At 44.1% G+C, this 20,590-nt stretch overlaps 1 protein-coding gene across 1 annotated transcript in view; it reads left to right on the plus strand.

The window, feature by feature from the left end:
- LOC145352263 (coagulation factor XIII A chain-like) overlaps nt 1-20,345 on the plus strand; it is a 106,163-nt gene extending 85,818 nt beyond the window's left edge. Inside the window, exons 11-15 of the mRNA XM_080202007.1 lie at nt 1,266-1,419; nt 8,068-8,349; nt 10,323-10,483; nt 15,526-15,662; nt 17,442-20,345. Of these exons, the coding sequence (XP_080058133.1) occupies nt 1,266-1,419; nt 8,068-8,349; nt 10,323-10,483; nt 15,526-15,662; nt 17,442-17,580 (873 nt within the window). The 3' untranslated portion in view covers nt 17,581-20,345. The remainder of the gene's footprint in view (nt 1-1,265; nt 1,420-8,067; nt 8,350-10,322; nt 10,484-15,525; nt 15,663-17,441) is intronic.
- The last annotated feature ends 245 nt before the right edge of the window (nt 20,346-20,590 follow it).

Consider the following 20,590-nt stretch of genomic DNA (forward strand, 5'->3'; position numbering starts at 1 on the left):
TTGCACACATAGATTCAACTAACACACTACAGGTTTTATTGAGCAGCTACTCTTTGCTCTGTATCAAATACAAAACTGAAAGTGAAACTGAGTGATATAATGACATCACCATCAAATCGTGTGATCAGCTCTTAAGGCAACCATACAACCCTTTAAATATATAACAGGATGTGCCCAGAGGAAATGACGATGGGGTGGTTGTGATCTGAAATGATTGAACTCAATGTTAAGTCTAGAAAGTTGTAAAGTGTGGCATTTATCCAGTGACCCAGCCTAGAAACATACCCAATATGAAAAGATTGTTCTATTAGGGCACTGGCAGAGTTTCTTTTCTGCAGATTGAGAGCATGTTAAAATCACTTGAATATTGCTGAAAGCATGTTGCTGAAGTTTTTCATCTTGCACTCACCAGGACAAATACCAGAATGCCAAATTTTCAAACCATCGCAACTATTTATACTACAGGAGAAAAGAATTGGAAAGTTGACCCTGATTGGTTGAGGCATTGGCATGGAGAAAGTATTAGGGAACTATAGGCTGCCCAAGCTAATGAGTAATTCAAAGAAAGAGCAAGGCTTGAACATATTGGGTGGCACAGTGATTAGCACTGCTGCCTCATGCGCCAGGGACCCGGGTTCATTTCTGGCCTCGGGTGACTGGCTCTGTGAAGTTTGCACATTCTCCCTGTGTCTGCAGGGGTTTCCTCTGGGTGCTCCGGTTTCCTCCCACACTCCAAAGATGTGTGAGCTAGGTTGATTGGCCATGCTAAATTAATTTCAGGGGGGTTAACAGGGTAAATAAAAGGGATTATGGGGATGGGGGGGCTGGGGTGGAATTGTTGTTGGTGCAGGCTCGATGGGCTGAATGGCCTCCTCCTGCTTTCAATGATTCAATGATATTCCTTTTGTTTGCTGAGATCGGGTCCCTGTGTACGAATGGATGTCTCTTCGAACCAGCATAAATGAGTGATGTTACAAGCTTAACTGATGATCTTAAGCTGGTTGTTAGTGTATCTATTAGCATAGTCAGGATTGTTCAGTCAGTCCTGCCCAATTGCAGAATCACATCTAACAGTAGATGTTTTGTAAGCTGGTTGAGTAAGGCCTGTACTCTGCAGGTCTCCGACAACTGCAGTTTGATTATATCCACCAATCACTGAGACACATGGCCTTCTAAATGATCTTCTTGTGAATGGACCTTGTGGCATGTTGTAAACCACTCTACCACACCTTGTGTGTGAGTTAATTCTGATTTTCTGCTCCAAGGTTAACAGTGATATTGTATACTGGAACAGACAAAAGGACGGCTCCCTGATTAAAGGTGACGTGAAGACCCAGGAAGTTGGAAAATTACTTCTTACCAAGCAGATTGGATCAGAAGGAAGTCAAGACATCACAGATCAATATAAATACCCAGAGGGTGAGTTTGGGCCCACGTCTTTAAGGTTGTTTTAAAAAAACCTTATTTAAAAAAAAATGAAAAGTTAGAGCATTTGTTTTCATGAGATAATGTGTTCCTGAGCTGACTCAAAGCAAAGGTAAGAGCCAACCATGTGGCTTCAGGCCTGGATAGACCAGTTAAGCACAGTAAGAAGTCTGACAACAAGAAGTCTGTCAGGTTTACGTCCAACCGATTTATTTGATAGTAAACTCGCAAGCTTACTGGGTGTGACTGGGGCGGGGGGGGGGGGGGGGCGCGAGAGGCCTCACTCAGGAGGCATTGCGATGGGTGTGCTACTGAAAGTTTCAGGGAATTTAGTCACGGATAGATGGGAGAGTTGCTCACAATAGAGAAGAGAGGGTTGTGAGGAGATTTGATTTGAGGTGTTCAAAATCACGATGCGGTCTGGACAGAGCGGATAGAAAGACCCTGTTCCCGTTGGCGGAAGAGTTGAGAAGCAGAGGACACTGATTTAATCTGATTCAATGAAGAATGAACGATGGTTTGAGGACAAATAGTTCTTTGCAGCAAGTGGTTAGGATCTGGAATGCACTGGCTGAGAGTATGATGGAAGCTGATTCAGTTGTGGTTTTCAAAAGGGATAAATACTTGACGGGAAAAGGTTCCCCTTTTGGGGAAGGGGGCGAGGATGGGACTAGTTGAGTTGCTCTTCCTGAGAGCTGGCAGGGACACACCGGGCCTCCAGTTTTGCTGTATCCATTCTATGATTCTAACTCACAGTCTAACCATAACTAACGGTGAAGTAAAGGCCTGTTTTAGGCGGACTGTACCAGAAGGGAAGCTGGGCGGACAAAAGATCCGATTTTAATCCCCTGTATCCAATGAGAATGGTTCATGCGAGAGGTTAAAGTATTGGATTGGTATGGCACTGACCTTTCCCAGCTGCACTCGCACACCATCACTATTCTAACCAGCTGGCCTTGGGCAGCGTGGCAGACCCTCACCACTGGTAAATGCAAAGATGTGGGCGTGATTACATCATTCAGACTCGGAGCCAGTTTAGCTCTTTTTAGGCTAGATTGTTGCCTACAACTGAACTCGCAGGAATACCAATTGCCAAGGAGAAGCAGGCCCAGGGGGGAGACAAGGAGGTGACTTGTATATTCCTTTTCAAATTTCGTTCTGAGCCAAGAAGAACAGGAATGAAACAACAACAGCTTGCATTTATATAGCACCTTTTTCCCAGAGCAACATGTCCCAAGGTGCTTCATGGGAGCAGAGATTTTCCCTGAGCCAAAGGAATTACTAGAACAAAGAAGTAGGTTTCAAGGAGAGGGGGGAGAGAGAGGGAAGGTATTCATAAGCTTAAGGCCTTGTACAGCCACCAGTGATGGAGGTATGGGAAATACGAGGTGCTTAAGAGACCAGAGCTTGAGGAACATAGAGCTTTTGGAGGGATGTATGGCTGGAGGAGGTTACAGAAATAGTGAGGGGTGAACCCATACAGGGATTTGAACAGATATGGTGAGGCAGTGGCGTTGTGGTCTTGTCACTGAACTAGTAATCCAGAGACTCAGGCTAATGCCCAGGGCCTTGGTTCAACTCCCACCACAGCAGGTGGTGAAATTTAAATTTAAAAACAAATTTGGAATTAAAAAATTCTAATGTTAACCAATTGTCGGAAAAACCCATCTGGTTCACTAATGTCCTTTAGTGAAGGAAATCTGCCATCCTTACCTGGGTCTGGCCTTCATGTGACTCCAGAGCCACAGCAATCTGATTGACACTTAAATGCCCTCAGGAATAAATGCTGGCCCAGCCAGCCATGCACACATCCCATAAACTAATTTTAAAAAATGCAAATTGTTGCCAGTGTCAGGGAGTGAGGAGAGGGATGATGGATGTTTGAAACTTCACGATAGATGGAAAGTTTACCAAACAGAGCATCATCTTCAGTAACAGAGACAGCGCAGTACCATCACTGGCCCACAGAGGGCCTGATTTCTAGCCGCAGTCAGGGTGGGACGCAGCCACAGTGGATGGGATTTTACGACGTCGCTCGGGCAAGGCTCATAAATTCCCGTTCGAGACCAGCAGAGGATTCCGTTCTGCGAGCCTCGGATCTAGCTGGTAAAGTTCTGACCAAGGGTGCTTGGAAGAGAAACCGGGTTAAAGTCAAGGCTTTAGCGTGGTGTTGTGAGACTTCTGACTGTGCCCACCCCAGTCCAACGCTGGCATCTCCACATCAAGGATAGAAACACCAGCTGAAGTGCCAGTCTGCCTGCCTTCGAGCCATCTTCACAAAAGTGGGATGGGGGAGCCTGTATCTCACCTGGGCAACCGGCCCAATTCATCGAAGGCCAATTACAGGTGTCAGTCTCCAGGTCCCTGCAGGTGACAGGGGATGGTTTAGCTGCCTGAGAACAACCTTCCAGTGTCACACTCTCCCTGCCAACCTGGATACTGTAGTGGCCACAGGCTACCCTCTAAAGGGCTCCCTCATCTCCCTCCCCAGAGGTGGCCTGATTGCATTTTATTTTTTTACTTATAGTTCAAAAGAATTCAGAGGCAGGATGCCTCCATGTTGAAGTGCCCTCACCCTCACTCTCCTATCCTTGTGGCCTGCTGCACCCCTCAAGGTGGAAGTTGTCTGATTGTCCCCCTAACTCTGAGCGCCCACCTTACTGGATGGCGAGACCCCCTCTGGCCGTTAACTCGGACTGAGTGACCATTGGCCGCACAGTGCAGGCTTGTGACCTCCATTTGAACTGGACAGGCTCAGAAACCTGCCGGGGTGGTCTGACCCTCAGTTTGTGCCTCTGCACAGGGTTTCTGTCCTTCTCACCTGACTGGTCAGTCCTTCCGGTTCTGTGCAGCCGTCCGGAAGGCTGTAAATATTTTACAATTGATTTTTGAGCCTGTCAAAGCATTCTTTGTTTTTCGTATTGTTGCTTCGACCCTGTAAGAATGCAACAATTTCAGCACCTTCGCAAATGCTGTAGAGATGTCCACCTGGGTTTTGTGGTGCCAGTAACACTCATTGTCACTGAGGACTGATGATGTGGAGATGTCGGTGTTGGACTGGGGTGGGCACAGTCAGAAGTGTCTCAGCACCAGGTTACAGTCCAACAGGTTTATTTGGAATCATGAGCTTTTGGGACGCTGCTCCTTCATCGGGTGGTGAACTTGCTCCCCCCCCTCCCCCCCCACATCTTGAACTTTTCCCCTCTCACTTTAAGAGCATGCCCCTTAGTACTAGGTATTTCAACTTTGGGAAAAAGATTCTGACTGTCAGCCCTCTCATAATTTTACGGACTTCTATCAGGTCTCCCAAGTCTTCAGAGAAAACAACCGTAGTTTGTCCAACCTCTCCTTATAGCTGATGCCTCTAATCCAGGCAGCATCCTGGTACATGTGGGTGACGTGCTGGCACAATGGTTAGCACTGCTACCTCAGCGCCAGAGACCCGGGTTTGATTCCTGGTTTTGGTCACTGTGCGCAGTCTGCACGTTGCTTCCTCCGGGTGCTCCGGCTTCCTCTCTTTCATTTGAAAGACGTGCTTTTTAGGTGCATTGGCCATGCTAAATTCCCCCTCAGTGTACCCGAACAGGCATCGGACTGTAGCGATGAGGGGATTTTCACAATAACTTCATCGCCATATTAATGTAAGCCTACTTGTGACACTAATAACTAAACTTTAACAATCTTTCTGCACCCTCTCCAAAGACTCCACATCCTTCCTGCAATGTGATAATCAAAATTGAACACAACACTCAATGCCCCGACCAGTAAAGGCAAGCATGCCATTCACCTTGTTTACCATCCTCTCTAATTGTGCGGCCACTTTCAGGGAACTAGAGACTTGAACCTCAAGACCCCTCTATACATCTATGCTGTTCCAGCACAAAGGCCTATAGAAAGGGAGGGTGCAGGAGCAATTAATGTTTGTTCATTACCCAACTGACTGGAATAACCAGCTTCCATTTCCCTTGTGTTTGCAACAAAGTTCTGGCAGTTTGGCCACAGAATATCTGAGGCACTTAAGTTAAAGTAAAGTTAAAAAAGTTTATTAGTCACAAGTTGGCTGACATTAACACTGTAATGGAGTTACTGTGAAATTCCCCTCGTTGCCACACTCCGGAACCTGTTCGGGTACACTGAGGGAGAATTTGGCATGGCCAATGCACCTAACCACATTTTTTTGGGTCATGTGTTAAAAACGATAATGGAAGATTAGTTTTAGCGATCTGTCTGTGCAGAGTCTGCACGTTCTCCACGTGTCTGCGTGAGTTTCCTCCCACAGTCTAAAAGCCTTGCTGGTTAGTGTGCAGTGGTCATTCTAAATTCTCCCTCAGTGTACCCGAACAGGCGTCGGAGTGTGGCGACTAGGGGAGTTTTCACAATAACTTCATTGCCGTGTTAATGTAAACCTACTAATAAACTTTAAAATCCTCTCCTGCACCCTCTCCAAAGCCTCCACATCTGTCTTATAATGTGGCAATTTAAATATGCATCACTATTTATTTTATTTAACACTTAATGTTGCCTTGAAATTCATGATCAGTGAATATTTAATTTCAACTAATCCGACTGTGCGTAAGCGATCTATGCATGATTCTAAAGAGATGTGGAGATAAGATAATGCACTGTCTCTCTCTCTCTGATAGTTATCAGGCCCATTGCCTTGCAGAGTAGAGCGTGAAAGTATTGTAACTGGGAACTGGAGAAGATTATAGGGCAGATGTAGAGAGTGAGAGTGATGAGCACAACGTGTGCTCAATAAAATCAGTTTTAAAGCGCCAACTGGAAATTTAATACCACAAAAACTGTTATGTGGCATAATCTAACTGTGGGATTTATACGTACCTCATCAAAACTTGGTGTAATGAGGCATTTCTTGGAGATGCATGTCGCTGGTTCATCAGCCAGTTTATTAAAACCAATCAAATTTGTTTTGCCACTGGGAATTTCATGTAATTTTTTTTGCAAAATTTAATGTGCGCTTCTGGGGGAAGTGTTGCTCTATCTGATTGATATAGTTTCACTGTAAACACAAATTTTATCATATGCATTTGAGGCACAGTGGTTAGCACCACTGCTTCACAGCACCGGAGACCAGGGTTCAATTCCCTGCTTGCTTCACTGTTTGTATGGAGTTTGCATGTTCTCCCCAGTGTCTGCATGGGTTTCCTCTGGGTGCTCTGGTTTCTTCACATGATCCAAAGATGTGCAGGTTGGGTGGATTGGCCATGATAAACTGCCCTTTAGTGTCCAAGGTGTGCGGGCTAGGGAGATTAACCATGGGAAATGGTTACGGGAGTAGGGCAGAGGGGATGGTCTGGATGGGCCGCTCTTCAGGAAGGTCAGTGCAGACCTGATGAGCCAAATGGCCTCTTTCTACATGGTTATGGTTCTATGGCCCCTTCACAGCTAGAAGTCTCACAACACCAGGTTAAAGTCCAACCAGTTTATTTGATAGTAAACCCACAAGCTTTTGGAAATGCTGTTCCTTCGTGGAAAGTTCCACAATAATTCTTCTACCAATGGTGAATGAATTAGCAGCGGTGCGAGAGTGGAAGGAAGGTGCAGAACAACGCGAGGAATCGATAGGGGATACTTAGTTCATCAGTAAAAGGTTTTAGAAACATAATTGAAGGAGTGAAATATCTGATTTGTCAAAAATGTGAAAATCCACCACATCAGAATCATGATCTACAGATGCTAACTTTCAAACAATCCAGGTTAATAAATTTTTTATTGCACCAGAATAAATATTTAATTTAAATTGAATTTAGCTGTGAGGAGAATTACTTCATAGCAAGAACTCAGAGAGGCGTGTTGCACGAACAAAGTGACAAGGGTAGGAAGTCTTGAAGCTCTAACATTAGGATAAAAGAAACGGGGTCAAATTTTCCCATCTCGTCCGACACGAGAATCATAGCAGGCACGAGGGGTGGTCCATTCAGAGGTCTGTTGACCTCAGGTGGGATTTTCCGTTCTTGGGGCAAGTGTATCCAAAAAAACCTATCCAGGATTTTCCAATCTATTTTAGGAAACTCTCTCTGCTGTGTGGTTTGCCTCGATCTATCCCAGTGACACCCACACAACAAATTGAATCATAGAATCCCTACAGCACAGAAGGAGGCCATTCGGCCCACCAAGTCTGCATCTGCTCTCTGACAAAGCATCTAAGCCAGGCCCTTTCCAGTAATTACCCTGCTAATCCCCCTAACCTAGGCATCTTGGGACACTAAGCAGGGTATTTTCCTGCCCTGCACCACCCGCCCCCCCCCCCCCCCCCCCCCACAGGATTCATAGCAGATGAGGGGGTGGGGACCATGCAAATATCGGTTGACCTCAGGTGGTATTTACCGGTTTTGGGGCAAGCATGGCCAGAAAATCCCACCCTAAGGGGTGATTTAGCATGGCCAATCCACCTAACTTGCACCATTGCACTGTGGGAGGAAACCCACTCAGACACGGGGAACGTGCAAACTGTACGCAGTCAGCCAAGATGTTATGATTCTATGTCGTACTGCATAAGAGAGGTCATTTCTTCAACCGGCCCTCCCAATGGACGCAAGACTACTAAAATTACCTCGTGTCTTCTGATCAATTTTGGGGAAGAATTTACCTTGTCTCCTTTTCTGTTATCACCCTCCTCAGGCAGTGAGGAGGACAGGATGGCGCAAGGTGCAGCAATCCAGTATGGTGTTAAGAAGGAGCAGGCTGTAACAGAGGACCCGATGGATGTGTTAATAAACATGCATGTTCCTGAAAGGATTCTGCTCAGCACCAACTTTGATGTTGGCGTAGAGATCAAAAACAACAGCAGTGAAAAGCGAAGTATGACTCTTCATCTCAGCGGCAGTGTGGTCTTTTACACTGGAGTCCCGAAAATTCAAATCAAGGACAAGACCATGAAAGTGGCTGTCGAGCCTCATCAAGGTAAGACCCACTAGTCCAGATGTTCTGAGTCTGGGTGTGCTGGGGCTTAGTTTCTTAGGTGGGGGTGGGGCTTGCTTGAGTTGAGGAAACAACAACAAGTGCCTAATTTAAGTATTTATTTGGGATGGGATTGTGCCACATGGCCTTTGTCCTACAGGATATCATTTCTAAAGAACGTCCATTAAACTCCATTTTTCTGTATGGCTGGGCAGTCAGTTCTGAGTGCCATTGATCTCAAGGGTGTGGGTGCATTCACTGAATCCATAATATTTCATTTCTTTGAACAGCTTATAACTTTGACCAAGTTTTTGGTCACCTGTCCTCGTATCTCCTTCTGCAACTCATAGAAACACAGAAACTAGAAGCGGGTGTAGGCTATTTAGCTCTTTGAGCCTGCTCCACCACTCATTTTGATTATGGCTGATCATCAAGTTCAATATCCTGATTCCACCCCACCCCCCCATATCCCTTGATCCCTTTAGCTCTAAGAGCCATATTGAATTTCTTCTGGAAATCACACAACGTTTTGGCCTCAACTATTTTCTGTGGTAGTGGTAGGCCTCTATAAGATCACTCCTGGATCTCCTACACTCCCAGTCTGTTCAGCGGCATGGTAGCACAGTGGTTAGCACTGCTACTTCACAGCTCCAAGGATCTGGGTTCGATTCCCGGCTCAGCCTGTGTGGAGTTTGCACATTCTCCTCGTGTCTGCATGTGTTTCCTCTGGGTGCTCTGGTTTCCTCCCATAGTCCAAAGATGTGCAGGTTAGGTTGATTGGCCATGCTAAAATTGCCTCTTAGTGTACTGAGGTGCGTAGGTTAGAGGGATTAGCAGGTAAAATATGTAGGGATATACAGGTAGGGCCTGGGTGGGATTGTGGTTGGTGTAGACTTGATGGGCCGAAGGGCCTCTTTCTGCACTGTAGGATTCTATGAATTTCACACATTCACCACCCTCTGGGTGAAGAAATTTATCCTCACTTCAGTTCTAAAAGGTTTACCCTTTATCCTCAAACTATGACCCCTAGCTCTGAACTCCCCCACCATAGAAACTATTCTTTCTGAATCTACCGGGTCTAAACCTGTTAGAATTTAATAAGCTTCTGTGACATTCCTCTCACTCTCTTAAACTCCAGTGAATGTAATCCTAACTCAGTGTGCAGTTTTGTTTGGTAGTGTCGATAACGCACTTTGGGAGATTTTACTACTTGAAAGGTGCCCTTTAATTCAGGTTGGGGTTGCTGTTGTTGTTTCACATTGGCATGTGTCAGGAGCACCTCATCAGTTATGCTGTCGTCACCTCAATCCAAGTCTGCACCTGAAGCTAAGCTAATGAGCTTACCATGAACACCATGCCTACAAAGAGTTCACAGCCACTATTTGAATGTGACCAACACCTGCCAATAGTCATTCAATTCTTACAGTCATCTTTCTCTACACCTTAGCTATATGTAACACATTCTGCACTCTCTTTTCCTTCCCTATGTACAGTATGCTTTGCCTGTATAGCGTGCAAGAAACAATACATGTGACAATAAATCAAATCTTTCCCAGTTCGTAATCATCTGCCTTTACTGCTAAACTAGTTTTCAATTCAGATTGCTAATTTACAATTCAGCTCATTTTCACTTCAGTTGGCTAATTTTTCACAACTGTACCTCCTGGTTGAACAATCTTCTCTGTTCATTAATTATCTTTTGATACATCGGAAGAGCATGTTTTGTTCCTGGATTATTGTCTTGAATTCTAGTGAGATACATGCTGTGTTTCACACTCAGTTCTTCACATGTGGATGTATACGGGATTTGTACCAAGTAAGCAATTTGACCTGGATTACTGAACAATTTAGGATGACGCAGGGCACTGTTTTCATCAGACCATCAAGTACAAGACAGCTCTGAACTTTAAAACAAGTTATACAGTGACCTTCTGTTAAAAGTCATTTTCCTAATCTATTTCTCTCACCAACCTCAGTTTATCAGACACAAGTGAAGATCAAGTCAAAGGATTATGAGAGTCACCTTGTCGAACAATCCATTCTGCACTTTCTCGTCAGTGGGAATGTAACTGAAACAGGACAAACTCTAGCCGTTCAGAAGGCCGTAACCCTGCAGATTCCAACTCTGAATTTAAGAGTAAGTCGTGCGTAAAATCTGATCTAACAGTTGTTTCTGACAAAAGAAGGAAGACAAACAGCAAAATGCTCAAGGGTTTTATTTTTGCACTCACCAAGAGGAGGAGTGTATTAGCCTTTAAATGAAGCCCACAGGTGACCGTGTCAAACAACCCTAGATCAGCCATGTTGGTTCAATGAACAGTTCTAGGTCAGCTATGACAATTAGGTGGACAGTTCTAGGTCAGCTATGACAGTTAGGTGGACAGTTCCAGGTCAAGCATGACAGTCAGATGAAATTCCTTCTACTCTGGCCCAACAATATGCCCCAGTCCCAATCGCATATCTCTGTTCCACCTTTCACAATGAATGGATCCAAACCTATTTTAAGCCTTGTTTCATTCATTCCTAGGATGTGGACATTGCTGATTCGTCCACCATTTGTTGCCCATCCTTATTTGAGGGGGTGTGGTGAGCCATTTTCTTGAAACTTTGCAGTCCATATGGTAGAGGTACACCCACAGATTCTTCTGCAACAGCTTAATATAACTGAGAGACATTTCAGAGAGGGGTTAGGAGAGAACCATGTTGCTGTGTGTTCACAGTCACATGTAGTCCAGGCCAGGTAAGGATGGCAGATTTCCACCCTTGAAGGACATTATTGAACCAGGTGGGTTTTTAATGTCAAGCCAGTCATGATGATCATTACTGAGAGTAGCTTTTTATTCCAGATTTATTAATTCATTGAATTTAAATTCATCCAACTGTCAGGGTGAGATTTGAATTCCAGTCTCCAGGGCATTAGATTGGATTGGCAGTTACATTACCTCCACCATCCCCCCCAACAATGAAACACTCAACCCATTAACTTGGAGTTAGGTTTGTCCCCGGGTCCCAGGGATAAAAGGCAATGTTTAATCAACAGTCTCATCCAGTTTTAGGTCTTCTTTCAGTTCTGTAGATAGAGGTGCTGGCCTAGTGGTATTGTCGCTAGACTATTAATCTGGAAACTCAATTAATGCTCTGGGACCCAGGTTTGAATCCCATTCATGTCAGATGGTGGAATATGAATTCAATAAAAGATATCTGGAATTAAGAATCTACTGATAATCATTATTGATTATCAGGAAAACCCCATCTAGCTCACTAATGTCCTTTATGGAAGGAAATCTGCCATCCTTACCTGGTCTGGCCTACATGTGACTCCAGGTTCACAACAATGTGGCTGACTTTCAACTGCCCTCTGAGATGGCCGAGTGAGCCACCCAGTTCAAGGGCAACTAGGGATCGGCCAGTTAGCAATGCCCATGCCCCACAAGTGAATAAAAAAAATTGTTGGTTTATCTTACCTCGAAGCACCTATGACAAAGTGCAAAAATGGGATACCTTGCACTATAATGAATAGGATGTGCAAAGCATTAAAACTCAGGACAGAGGAGAGCAGAACGTAGCTAAACAAAAGTGGCCCATGTTTATTTGTATGTTCAAATGGGGCTAATTTGGATTGCATCTAGTTCAGGTGCTTCCGTATTTAATTTGATTTATTATTGTCACATGTCTTAACATACAGTGAAAAATATTGTTTCTGGTGCGCTATACAGACAAAGCATACCTTCCATAGAGAAGGGAAGGAGAGAGTGCAGAATGTAGTATTACAGTCTTAGCTAGGGTGTAAGGAAAGATCAATTTAATGTGAGGTAGTTCCATTCAAAAGTCTGACAGCAGCAGGGAAGAAGCTGTTCTTGAGTTGGTTGGTACGTGACCTCAGACTTTTGTATCTTTTTCCCGACAGTAGAAGGTGGAAGGGAGAATGTCCGGGGTACGTGGGGTCCTTAATTATGCCGGCTGCTTTGCCGAGGCAGTGGGAAGTGTAAGAGTCAACGGTTGGGAGGCTGGTTTGTGTGATGGATTGGGCTTCATTCATGACCTTTTGTAGCAAAATATTTTGTATATTTGGAAAAAAAAAGCAAGTGCTATGTGTTTAACAATTAGTTCCCAGGAGTATGTGTTTTTGGTTATTGTCTTCATCTACATCGCAAGCAACAAAAGAAAATATTATTTTATAAAATTCTGTATGTGCTGTTTGGGAAGCGAAAAATCTATACAATGCAATATTTTTTCTTCACGATCACAGAATAGTGTGCATATTTCTGACATTTTTATGATTAATGGAGCATTGTTCTCTGGTGTGTGTATTCTGCATTGGAGCTAGCAGTGTACGATGGATGTTGCTCTAAGCTAATAACATTTCTGGTCAAGAATATCCTCTGAGCTGCTGAATCTTTGCTGGAAATGTATAAGAAACTCCTTTGTCCAGGAACTCCCCTGTCTGTGATCTTGAGATCCCCTAATAATTATTTAACTGCTTCTAAAAATAGTTCTGATATTTGTCCAGTGGTTCATATTCATCAGTCATACGGCACAGTAGAATTATTCCTTTTTTGGGAGCGCTTTTCATTATATTCTCTGTCTCAATGGGTAAGGTCAAGGTTTCTTTTGGATGGCTTGTTTTGCAAACAGAATATCAGTTTCACTATATAATAAAACACAAAGAAATCAACCCTGCTTGCTTAGTCACTTCAAAGACTCCTTCTTTGTGGCTCAATGATGCTATTTGTCCTCGGGAATTGGTACAATATGAATGAATCAATGTAATATTTTGTCACTGTTAGAAACATAGAACATTTATGCCAGCCATGGGAGACATGGCCTAATGGTATTATCACTTGACTATTAATCCAGAGAACCAGCTAATGACCTGGGGACCAGGGTTCGAATCCTGCCACAGCAGATGGTGGAATTTGAATTCAATAAAAAAAATCTTGCATTTAGAATCTACTGATGACTATGAAACCATTGTCGATTGTTGGAAAAATCCATCTGGTTCACTAATGTCCCTTAGAGAAGGAAAACTGCTGTCCTTATCTGGCTTGGCCTGGCCTACATGTGATTCCAGAGTCACAGCAATGTGGTTGATTCTCAACTCCCATTGGGCAACTAGAAATGGCCAACCAGCAATGCCCATCTCTCACAAATGAATAATAATTTTAAAAATTATCCCAGAGTATCTGCACTGGTAGTTTCACTTCTGGTGAAAGCAAGGATCAGCTCCAAAATAAACATACTGGTATGAAAGGTGACCTGCTTCCCTTCATTTGCTATACAGTCTTGAGGGGAGATAAATTGGCTGCAGGCCACAACTTGGCAAGTCCATAAAGGTCCATCATACAAAAGCAAAGTACTGTAGATGCTGGAAATCCAAAATAAAAATGGAAAAAATGCTGGAAACTCGCAGCAGGCCTGGGCAGCATCTGTGAGAGAGAACCAGAGTTAACATTTCAGGTCATAACCTTCCATCACAACTGAGAAAAGTTTGAAATGCTTTGAGCAAACAAAGGGGGAAATGTATGGAAGAACAAAAAGGTACATCTGTGATCGGATGGAGAGCAGGAGAGATTCAATAATGGAGGGTTTAGCGGGACAAATGTCAAAGAGAATGATAAGGGGACAAGTCAAGTGTTTGGGGTTGTTGTTGCATGGTCACTTTAAGTACCTAGTCACATATTTAGTTCATGATATCAACGGCTGCCTCATAGGCTTTGCCTCAGTTTAGATCAAGCTCTTGCAGAGTTAACAGCTATTCAATAAACCCTACATGTTACAATGTCACCTTCTTTTGTCCTGAAAGTGCAGAACATAAGGTAAAGAAATAAAAGTGAGGCAGAGATGAGGACGTTACATTCGGTCAGCCTCTGTCTTGCCATTCAAGAATGGGACATTTAAGATCACCATAAATCTTCTAACTCTTCTTTACCACTCTGCCTCTTCCAGACTGTTAAAATCAGGCTTCATGAGACAGCTCGTGGTTTATAATTTTCCAAAGATTTGAAATGGAATGTAGCTCTCTCAATATCAAGGAAATAATAAAAATGCAGTTAAATTGTGGAGTTTTTTTATTCATTCATGGGAGTCACTGGTTGGTCAGCATTTATTGCCCATCCCTAGTTATCCGAGAGCAATTAAGAGTGGTTCTGGAGTCACATGTAGGACAGACCAGGTAAGGACAGCAGATTTCCTTACCTAAAGGACATTTGTGAACCAGATGGGTTTTTCCGACAATCAACAATGGTTTCAAGGTCATCAGTAAATTGTTAATTCCAGATTTTTTTTATTGAATTCAAATTCCACCAGTTGCCGAGGTGGGATTTGAACTTGGGTCCCCAGAACATTAGCTGAGTTTCTGGATTAATAGCCTAGCAATAATACCAGTGGGCTATCGCGCCTCCCCCCGACTTTGGTGGTAAAGATGGAATGAAAGAAAGGCTCCGCTCTACTCTGGCATCCTATGTTTTATACTGGCCCTGTATCCCAATCTTCCACATTCAGGAGCCAGTCAATTGTAATCATTGCTCCTATTATCTCAGACAGAGGTGGCTGTATTAATTTTGCTGTTTGCCATTCACACCTCCTCTAGGCCCATCTTTTGCTTCTTTACTTATCCCATTACCATCTGCTATTTTCCATTCACTACCGCCCCTTCTCTTAATTTCCTCTTCCCTCCACCTTTTCACAGACTTCCCCTTTTGCTTTTACCTCCCCTCTCTATCTTTTCCCTGGCTCTGTACTTACTCAGAACCTGTTATATCTACTCCAATAAAAGCAAAATACTGCAGATGCTGAAAATCTGAAATAAAAACAGAAAATGCTGGATAAACATTGCTATATTGTCCAGTTCTAATGAAAACTCACTAACCCTGTTAACTCTGTTTCTGTATCCACAAACTCTCTCTGACTTGCTAACCATCTTCTGCTCCTATTTCAGATTTTCAAGCAATATTTTGCCTTTATTATCCAGTCTATTGCTCTTCCCTCCTCCCAACTTATACAAGCCCCGATGCATAAGACAGTGTCGAAATGTCTGTCATTGTGATAGTTAGGGTATTTCTGTAAATTTATTCCTCTGGACACTTTCACACCCTGTGTTGGATTCATCTGGGATTGGTCAGGATACAGACGAGTCACCACGAGCTGTTCCTAATCGATTTGCTTTTGGAATCTCTTCAGGTTGAAGGCCAAGTAGAGTATGGACGTGAGGTAACCATCATCATTGAATTTAAAAACCCTCTCCGAAAGCCTCTGGAAGAGGTGGTTCTTCGCATTGATGGACTTGACACACTGAAGCCTAAGTTGAAGTTATTCAGGTGGGAAAATTATGTTTGCAAAAAATCTGGCACAGTGCTTAGCTCTGCTGCCTCTCAGTGCTAGGGACCCGGGTTCGATTCCGGCCTCGGGTCACTGTCTGTGTGGAATTTGCACATTTTCCCCATGTCTGCGTGGGTTTCCTCCCACACTCCAAAGATGTGCGGGTTAGGTGGACTGTCGTGCTAAAGTTGCCCCTTAATGTTCAAACGTGTATAGATTAGAAGGATTAGCCATGGGAAATGTGTGGGATTACAGGGATAGGGTGGGGGCAGAGGACCTGGGTAAGGTACTCAGGTGCAGTCTCAATGGGCCAAATAGCCTCTTCTGCACTGAAGGGGTTCTATGAAATGCTCATGAATTAAAGCTTCACGTGGAATGATACTTCTGGCTTGGTGAAAGCCCCTTTATTAGCATATCTTCATGTTCACAACAGAAATTAGTCTTTTAAAGGATGGGATGTGGGTGTCACTGGCTAGGCCAGCACTTTATGCTCGTCCCTAGTTGCCACTTGATAAAGTGGTGGTGAGCTGCCTTCTTGAGCCATTGCATAGTAAAACCCCATCTCCTTTATGTTTGGTAAGAGTTGGAATTATGACTGAAAATGAGGGAGTCGACATTGACTCCCTGTATCTGGCAATAAGGTGCAGGTCAAGGGCAGGAGGTAAGTTAGAAAGTGTGGTGGGGGTTGTGGATTTAAAAGTTTAAGTTTTTATTTATTAGTTACCAGTAAGGCTTACATGAACACTGCCAATGAAGTTACAGTGATAATCCCCTGATCACCACACTCCAGTGCCTGTTCAGGTCAATGCACCTAACCAGCACGTCTTTCAGACTGTGGGAGGAAACCAAATTACCCGAAGGAAACCCATGCGGACATGGGGAGAATGTGCAGACTCTGCGGACAGCGACTCAAGCCGAGAATCGAAACTGGGACCCCAACGCTGTGAGGCAGCAGTGCTCACCGCTGTGCCACCGTTCCACCCCACATTATAAATTGTGCTTGTGAGTCGGGGGGGGGGGGGGAGGGGGAAGATTCACAACCCCCAATCTTTGGTATTCTGGTTATTCCACAGACATTACGCATGTTCCCTCAGCTGAAATAGTGAACCAACAGTTGAGGTCACCAGCAATGTTGTACTACAGAGCAGGACAATTGTAGTTGCATCCTCAGGTTCCTTGATAGTGGCCACCAACCTTTCATCGGGGAATAATAAGCAGAATCTCGAGCCTGCTTTATGCACCTCCCCACCCCCCCAGTGGGTTTTGAGGCAGGAGTGGGAGAGCGTGCATGGATGGGATTCCCTCCAGATAACCCCCTGCCCCGAACTAGATGTAATTTTATGGTGAAGTGGGCAGGGCCTCGGGTGGGGTGGGTGGTGGAGTCAGAGGGTGACATCTACCCTCATTCCAAATATGGCCTTTAAGTGGCCACTTAATTGCCGCTTAAGGGCCTTTCCTTGCCCTTTCCAGTCTCAGGGGGGAGTTTTCTCATCCCACTTGCCACAGGAATTGTAGCAGGAGAGGGTGGGAGGCGGGCGGGAGGGGACCCTGCAAAGACCTGTTGTCCTCGGGTGAGATTTCACACAGTTTTGGGGCAAGAGCAGTTGGAAAATCCCACCCCCCCCATCAAATTTTTAGACTGGCGGGGTGTGCTGAATCTGGGTGCGTTAAGAGTCAAATTGTTACCCGAACATATAACTGATCAGGAATTATTTATTAAGTCTGAATATGGTCATTTCAGTTTGAGTTAAAGAAACACCTTTTACCCCACCTCACAGCATCATCCCGGAAAACGCCACCTTAACCACAAAGGAGTTGTTTGTGCCCTGGAAGCGAGGCCCTCGGAAACTGATTGCGAGTCTGGACTGCAGCGCGTTGAGACAGGTGGTCGGCGAGTTGGAATTAAACGTGATGTAGGGAACACAAATGGGACAAATCGGGAATCTTTTAATCGTATATATATAAAAAAAAGTTTCACGGAGAAGTAAGCTGTGTTAAATGAGAAGTTTAAAAAGGAATCTCTTGTTCCTCAAACTGCCATGTATCAGTAGCTTTTCACTTCAACCAATATCGAATTAGTGACAACGCGTAAGAACTTGTTACAGTTTACATATATACCTTCCCTGTAACATTTTTCGAACTTTGTATTGCTTGCTTCAATTCGATGTTATAAACTATAAACTTGTATCAATAGGTTACTATTCATAGGATCATAGAAACCTGACAGTGCAGAAGGAGGCCATTCGGCCCATTGAATGTCGGCACTGACAACAATCCCACCCAGGCCCTACCACCGTAGCCCCGCACATTTACCCTGCTAGTCCCCCTAAACCTACACATCCCCAGTCACTAAGGGGCAATTTAGTATGACTAATCAACCTAACCCGCACATCTTTGGACTATGGGAACAATGTGGAGCACCTGGAGGAAACCCATGCAGACATGAGGAGAATGTGCAGACTCCACACAGACAGTGACCCAAAGCTGGGAATCGAGCTGTGAGGTAGCAGTGCTAACCACTGTGCCACCCGGATTCCTCATCTCCCACGGCTGTAAATCCTAAGACCTGTTTTGTGAAGTAACATAATTTACTAAAATGTGTCAAAGAAAGTTTAGATTTCAAGGAACACACAGATAACATGCAGATATGGGGGTAGATTTTCCAGTTTCGCCCGCCACGAGAATCGTTGTGGGTGGGATGGGAAATTAGGCTTTGGGTTGACCGTCTCTCGGGGTGGTCGCGACCGGAAAATCCCGCCCGTAGTCAGGTATCTTCTTAACTTCCTTGGTACCTGAAATAAAGTGTTCTCTTTGCTGTCTTTCCCTCCTATTTTCCTTTGCCCCTCCATTTCTGTTCTGGCGTATAGATGCCAGGCCCGTTTGCTTTTTGCCCAGGTCGTCGATTTTTTTTTTTTGAGCCCATTATTGGGTTTGCCGACAAGATGTCCCACCTCAAGGGGGCATCAATCCTCCTTCCATGTGATGCTCACCCACTACCCCGCCAGTTCATTATTTTACAATTGCTTCTGCAGCGGAGGGTAATTCACAGATCTACAGCCTGCGGGTGTGGGTTGCAGTGGAGGTGTCAGGGACGGTGGAGGAAGGAGGGGCAGTGTTGGGGAGATGTAGTGTTGAGCGGCAGCTACAAAATCATCTACATTTCTCCTTTCTTTTCAGCGTGATATGTGTTCGGATTTTTAAAATATTGCCATTAACCCATTTTGCTTTTGCTAAAGTGCAATAGGAAACACAATATGGAGCGTTTCAATGTTATTTTACCAGTGTAACCAGTGCAAAATAGTTAAAATTGTTTGAGCTAATTGTTTTAAGGTTATGCCATACAGCGGTGATTAAATAGGGCTGGGGTAATGGGTTATTAATATTGTACAATAGGCTTGCAAAATCTTAAGGGTTTTATACCCAATATGTCTGAAAAAGCACTTCGCCAGCGTAGTGCCCAATTCTCTCCCAGTACAGTACATCCTGCTCAATAGATACTTTCTCACTAACTCACATACTCCACATCTCAGCCAGCCACAGCCACTGAAATTATATGCACTGTATAACCAGGGAGAGGTGATGGTATTATCACTAGACTATTAATCCAGAAACTCAGCTAACGTTCTGGAATCCCACCACAGCAGATGGTGGAATTTGAATTCAATAAAAAAAAATCTGGAATTAAGAATCTACTGAAGACCATGAAACCATTGTCAATTGTTGTAAAAACCCATCTGGTTCACTAATGTCCTTTTGGGAAGGAAATCTGCCATCCTTAACTGGTCTGGCCTACATGTAACTCCAGAACCACAGCAATGTGACTTATGCACAAGGACCCCCAAAAAGAAAAGTTGCCTCTGCGTCACATAGCAACTATCAGGGCAAGTAAGTGAGGGAGATTTTTGGAATCTCTTCGAGGAGGGGAGAGGTGGGGGAAAGTTTTAGGGTAGAGGAATTCCAGAGCTGAAAACATGGTCGTCATTGGTGAAGCAATTGAATCCTCTTCCGAATCTCACAATTGTTATGGCACAGAAAGAGGCCGTTCGCCCTATCATGTCTGCACTAGCTCTCCAAATGAGCGTTATGAATTAATGCCATTCACCTTCCTTTTCCCCCATAACCTCTGCACACTGCTTCTGTTCAAGTAATCATCTCATGTACTCTTGAATGCCTCGATTGAAGCTGCCTCCACCACACCCTCAGGCTGCCCATTCCAGAGCTGGAACCACAGGACTCTATTCCATCAGTATGAATTTTGGGAAGTTCCATTATTCATCCACTTAACTGAGGTTAGTCAGTGACTTGAAACTGGGAATCAGGGTCGCAATTGGGAGTGTGCGCTGCACATCAAAGCCTCTCAAGATTTACTGTGCATCTTTTTTTAGGAGACCACAAATGAGATGCTGCAGAGGGAATAAGAATAAAAAAAATATAGCCGTTTGCTCAAATACTAGTCTCTGTACGCAGCATCACCTGCTAAGAGTGCTTATTAAGAGATAATGGACTGCCGTGATACCTGATAGGCATTCCCAGTGGGTGAACCTCTCTGCTGGGAATGAGCATTCATGGTACATTAGAATAGAGCTTTATTGATAGGAATGTGTCTTATGTATTACACATGTTCTTATAATGTGCACAATCATTATTCCAACCTGATTGCCAATAAAACAAACTTTGCCATACCTTTATGCTCAAAGTCTTTTCTCTGTAACTAAAAGAATAAAGTTGAATCGACATGGTTTTTTTTCCCTCCCACGGTTAGTCAATGGGTTACTGTAGTTCATATCACAAAATAATACTTTTCAGTCTCCTGTTTTGTAATTTCAGTGCTTTGTTGAGGCAGCAACTGGAGATGAGGCCCCTCCAAGGTAAAATGAATTGAGATGCAAGGTTCTCCCTTAGTCCTCTTCAGAGGAATCTGAATGCA

Source organism: Carcharhinus amblyrhynchos, chromosome 2, assembly GCF_965287045.1.
Source record: "Carcharhinus amblyrhynchos chromosome 2, sCarAmb.v2.hapA, whole genome shotgun sequence".
NCBI classification, from domain to species: domain Eukaryota; kingdom Metazoa; phylum Chordata; class Chondrichthyes; order Carcharhiniformes; family Carcharhinidae; genus Carcharhinus; species Carcharhinus amblyrhynchos.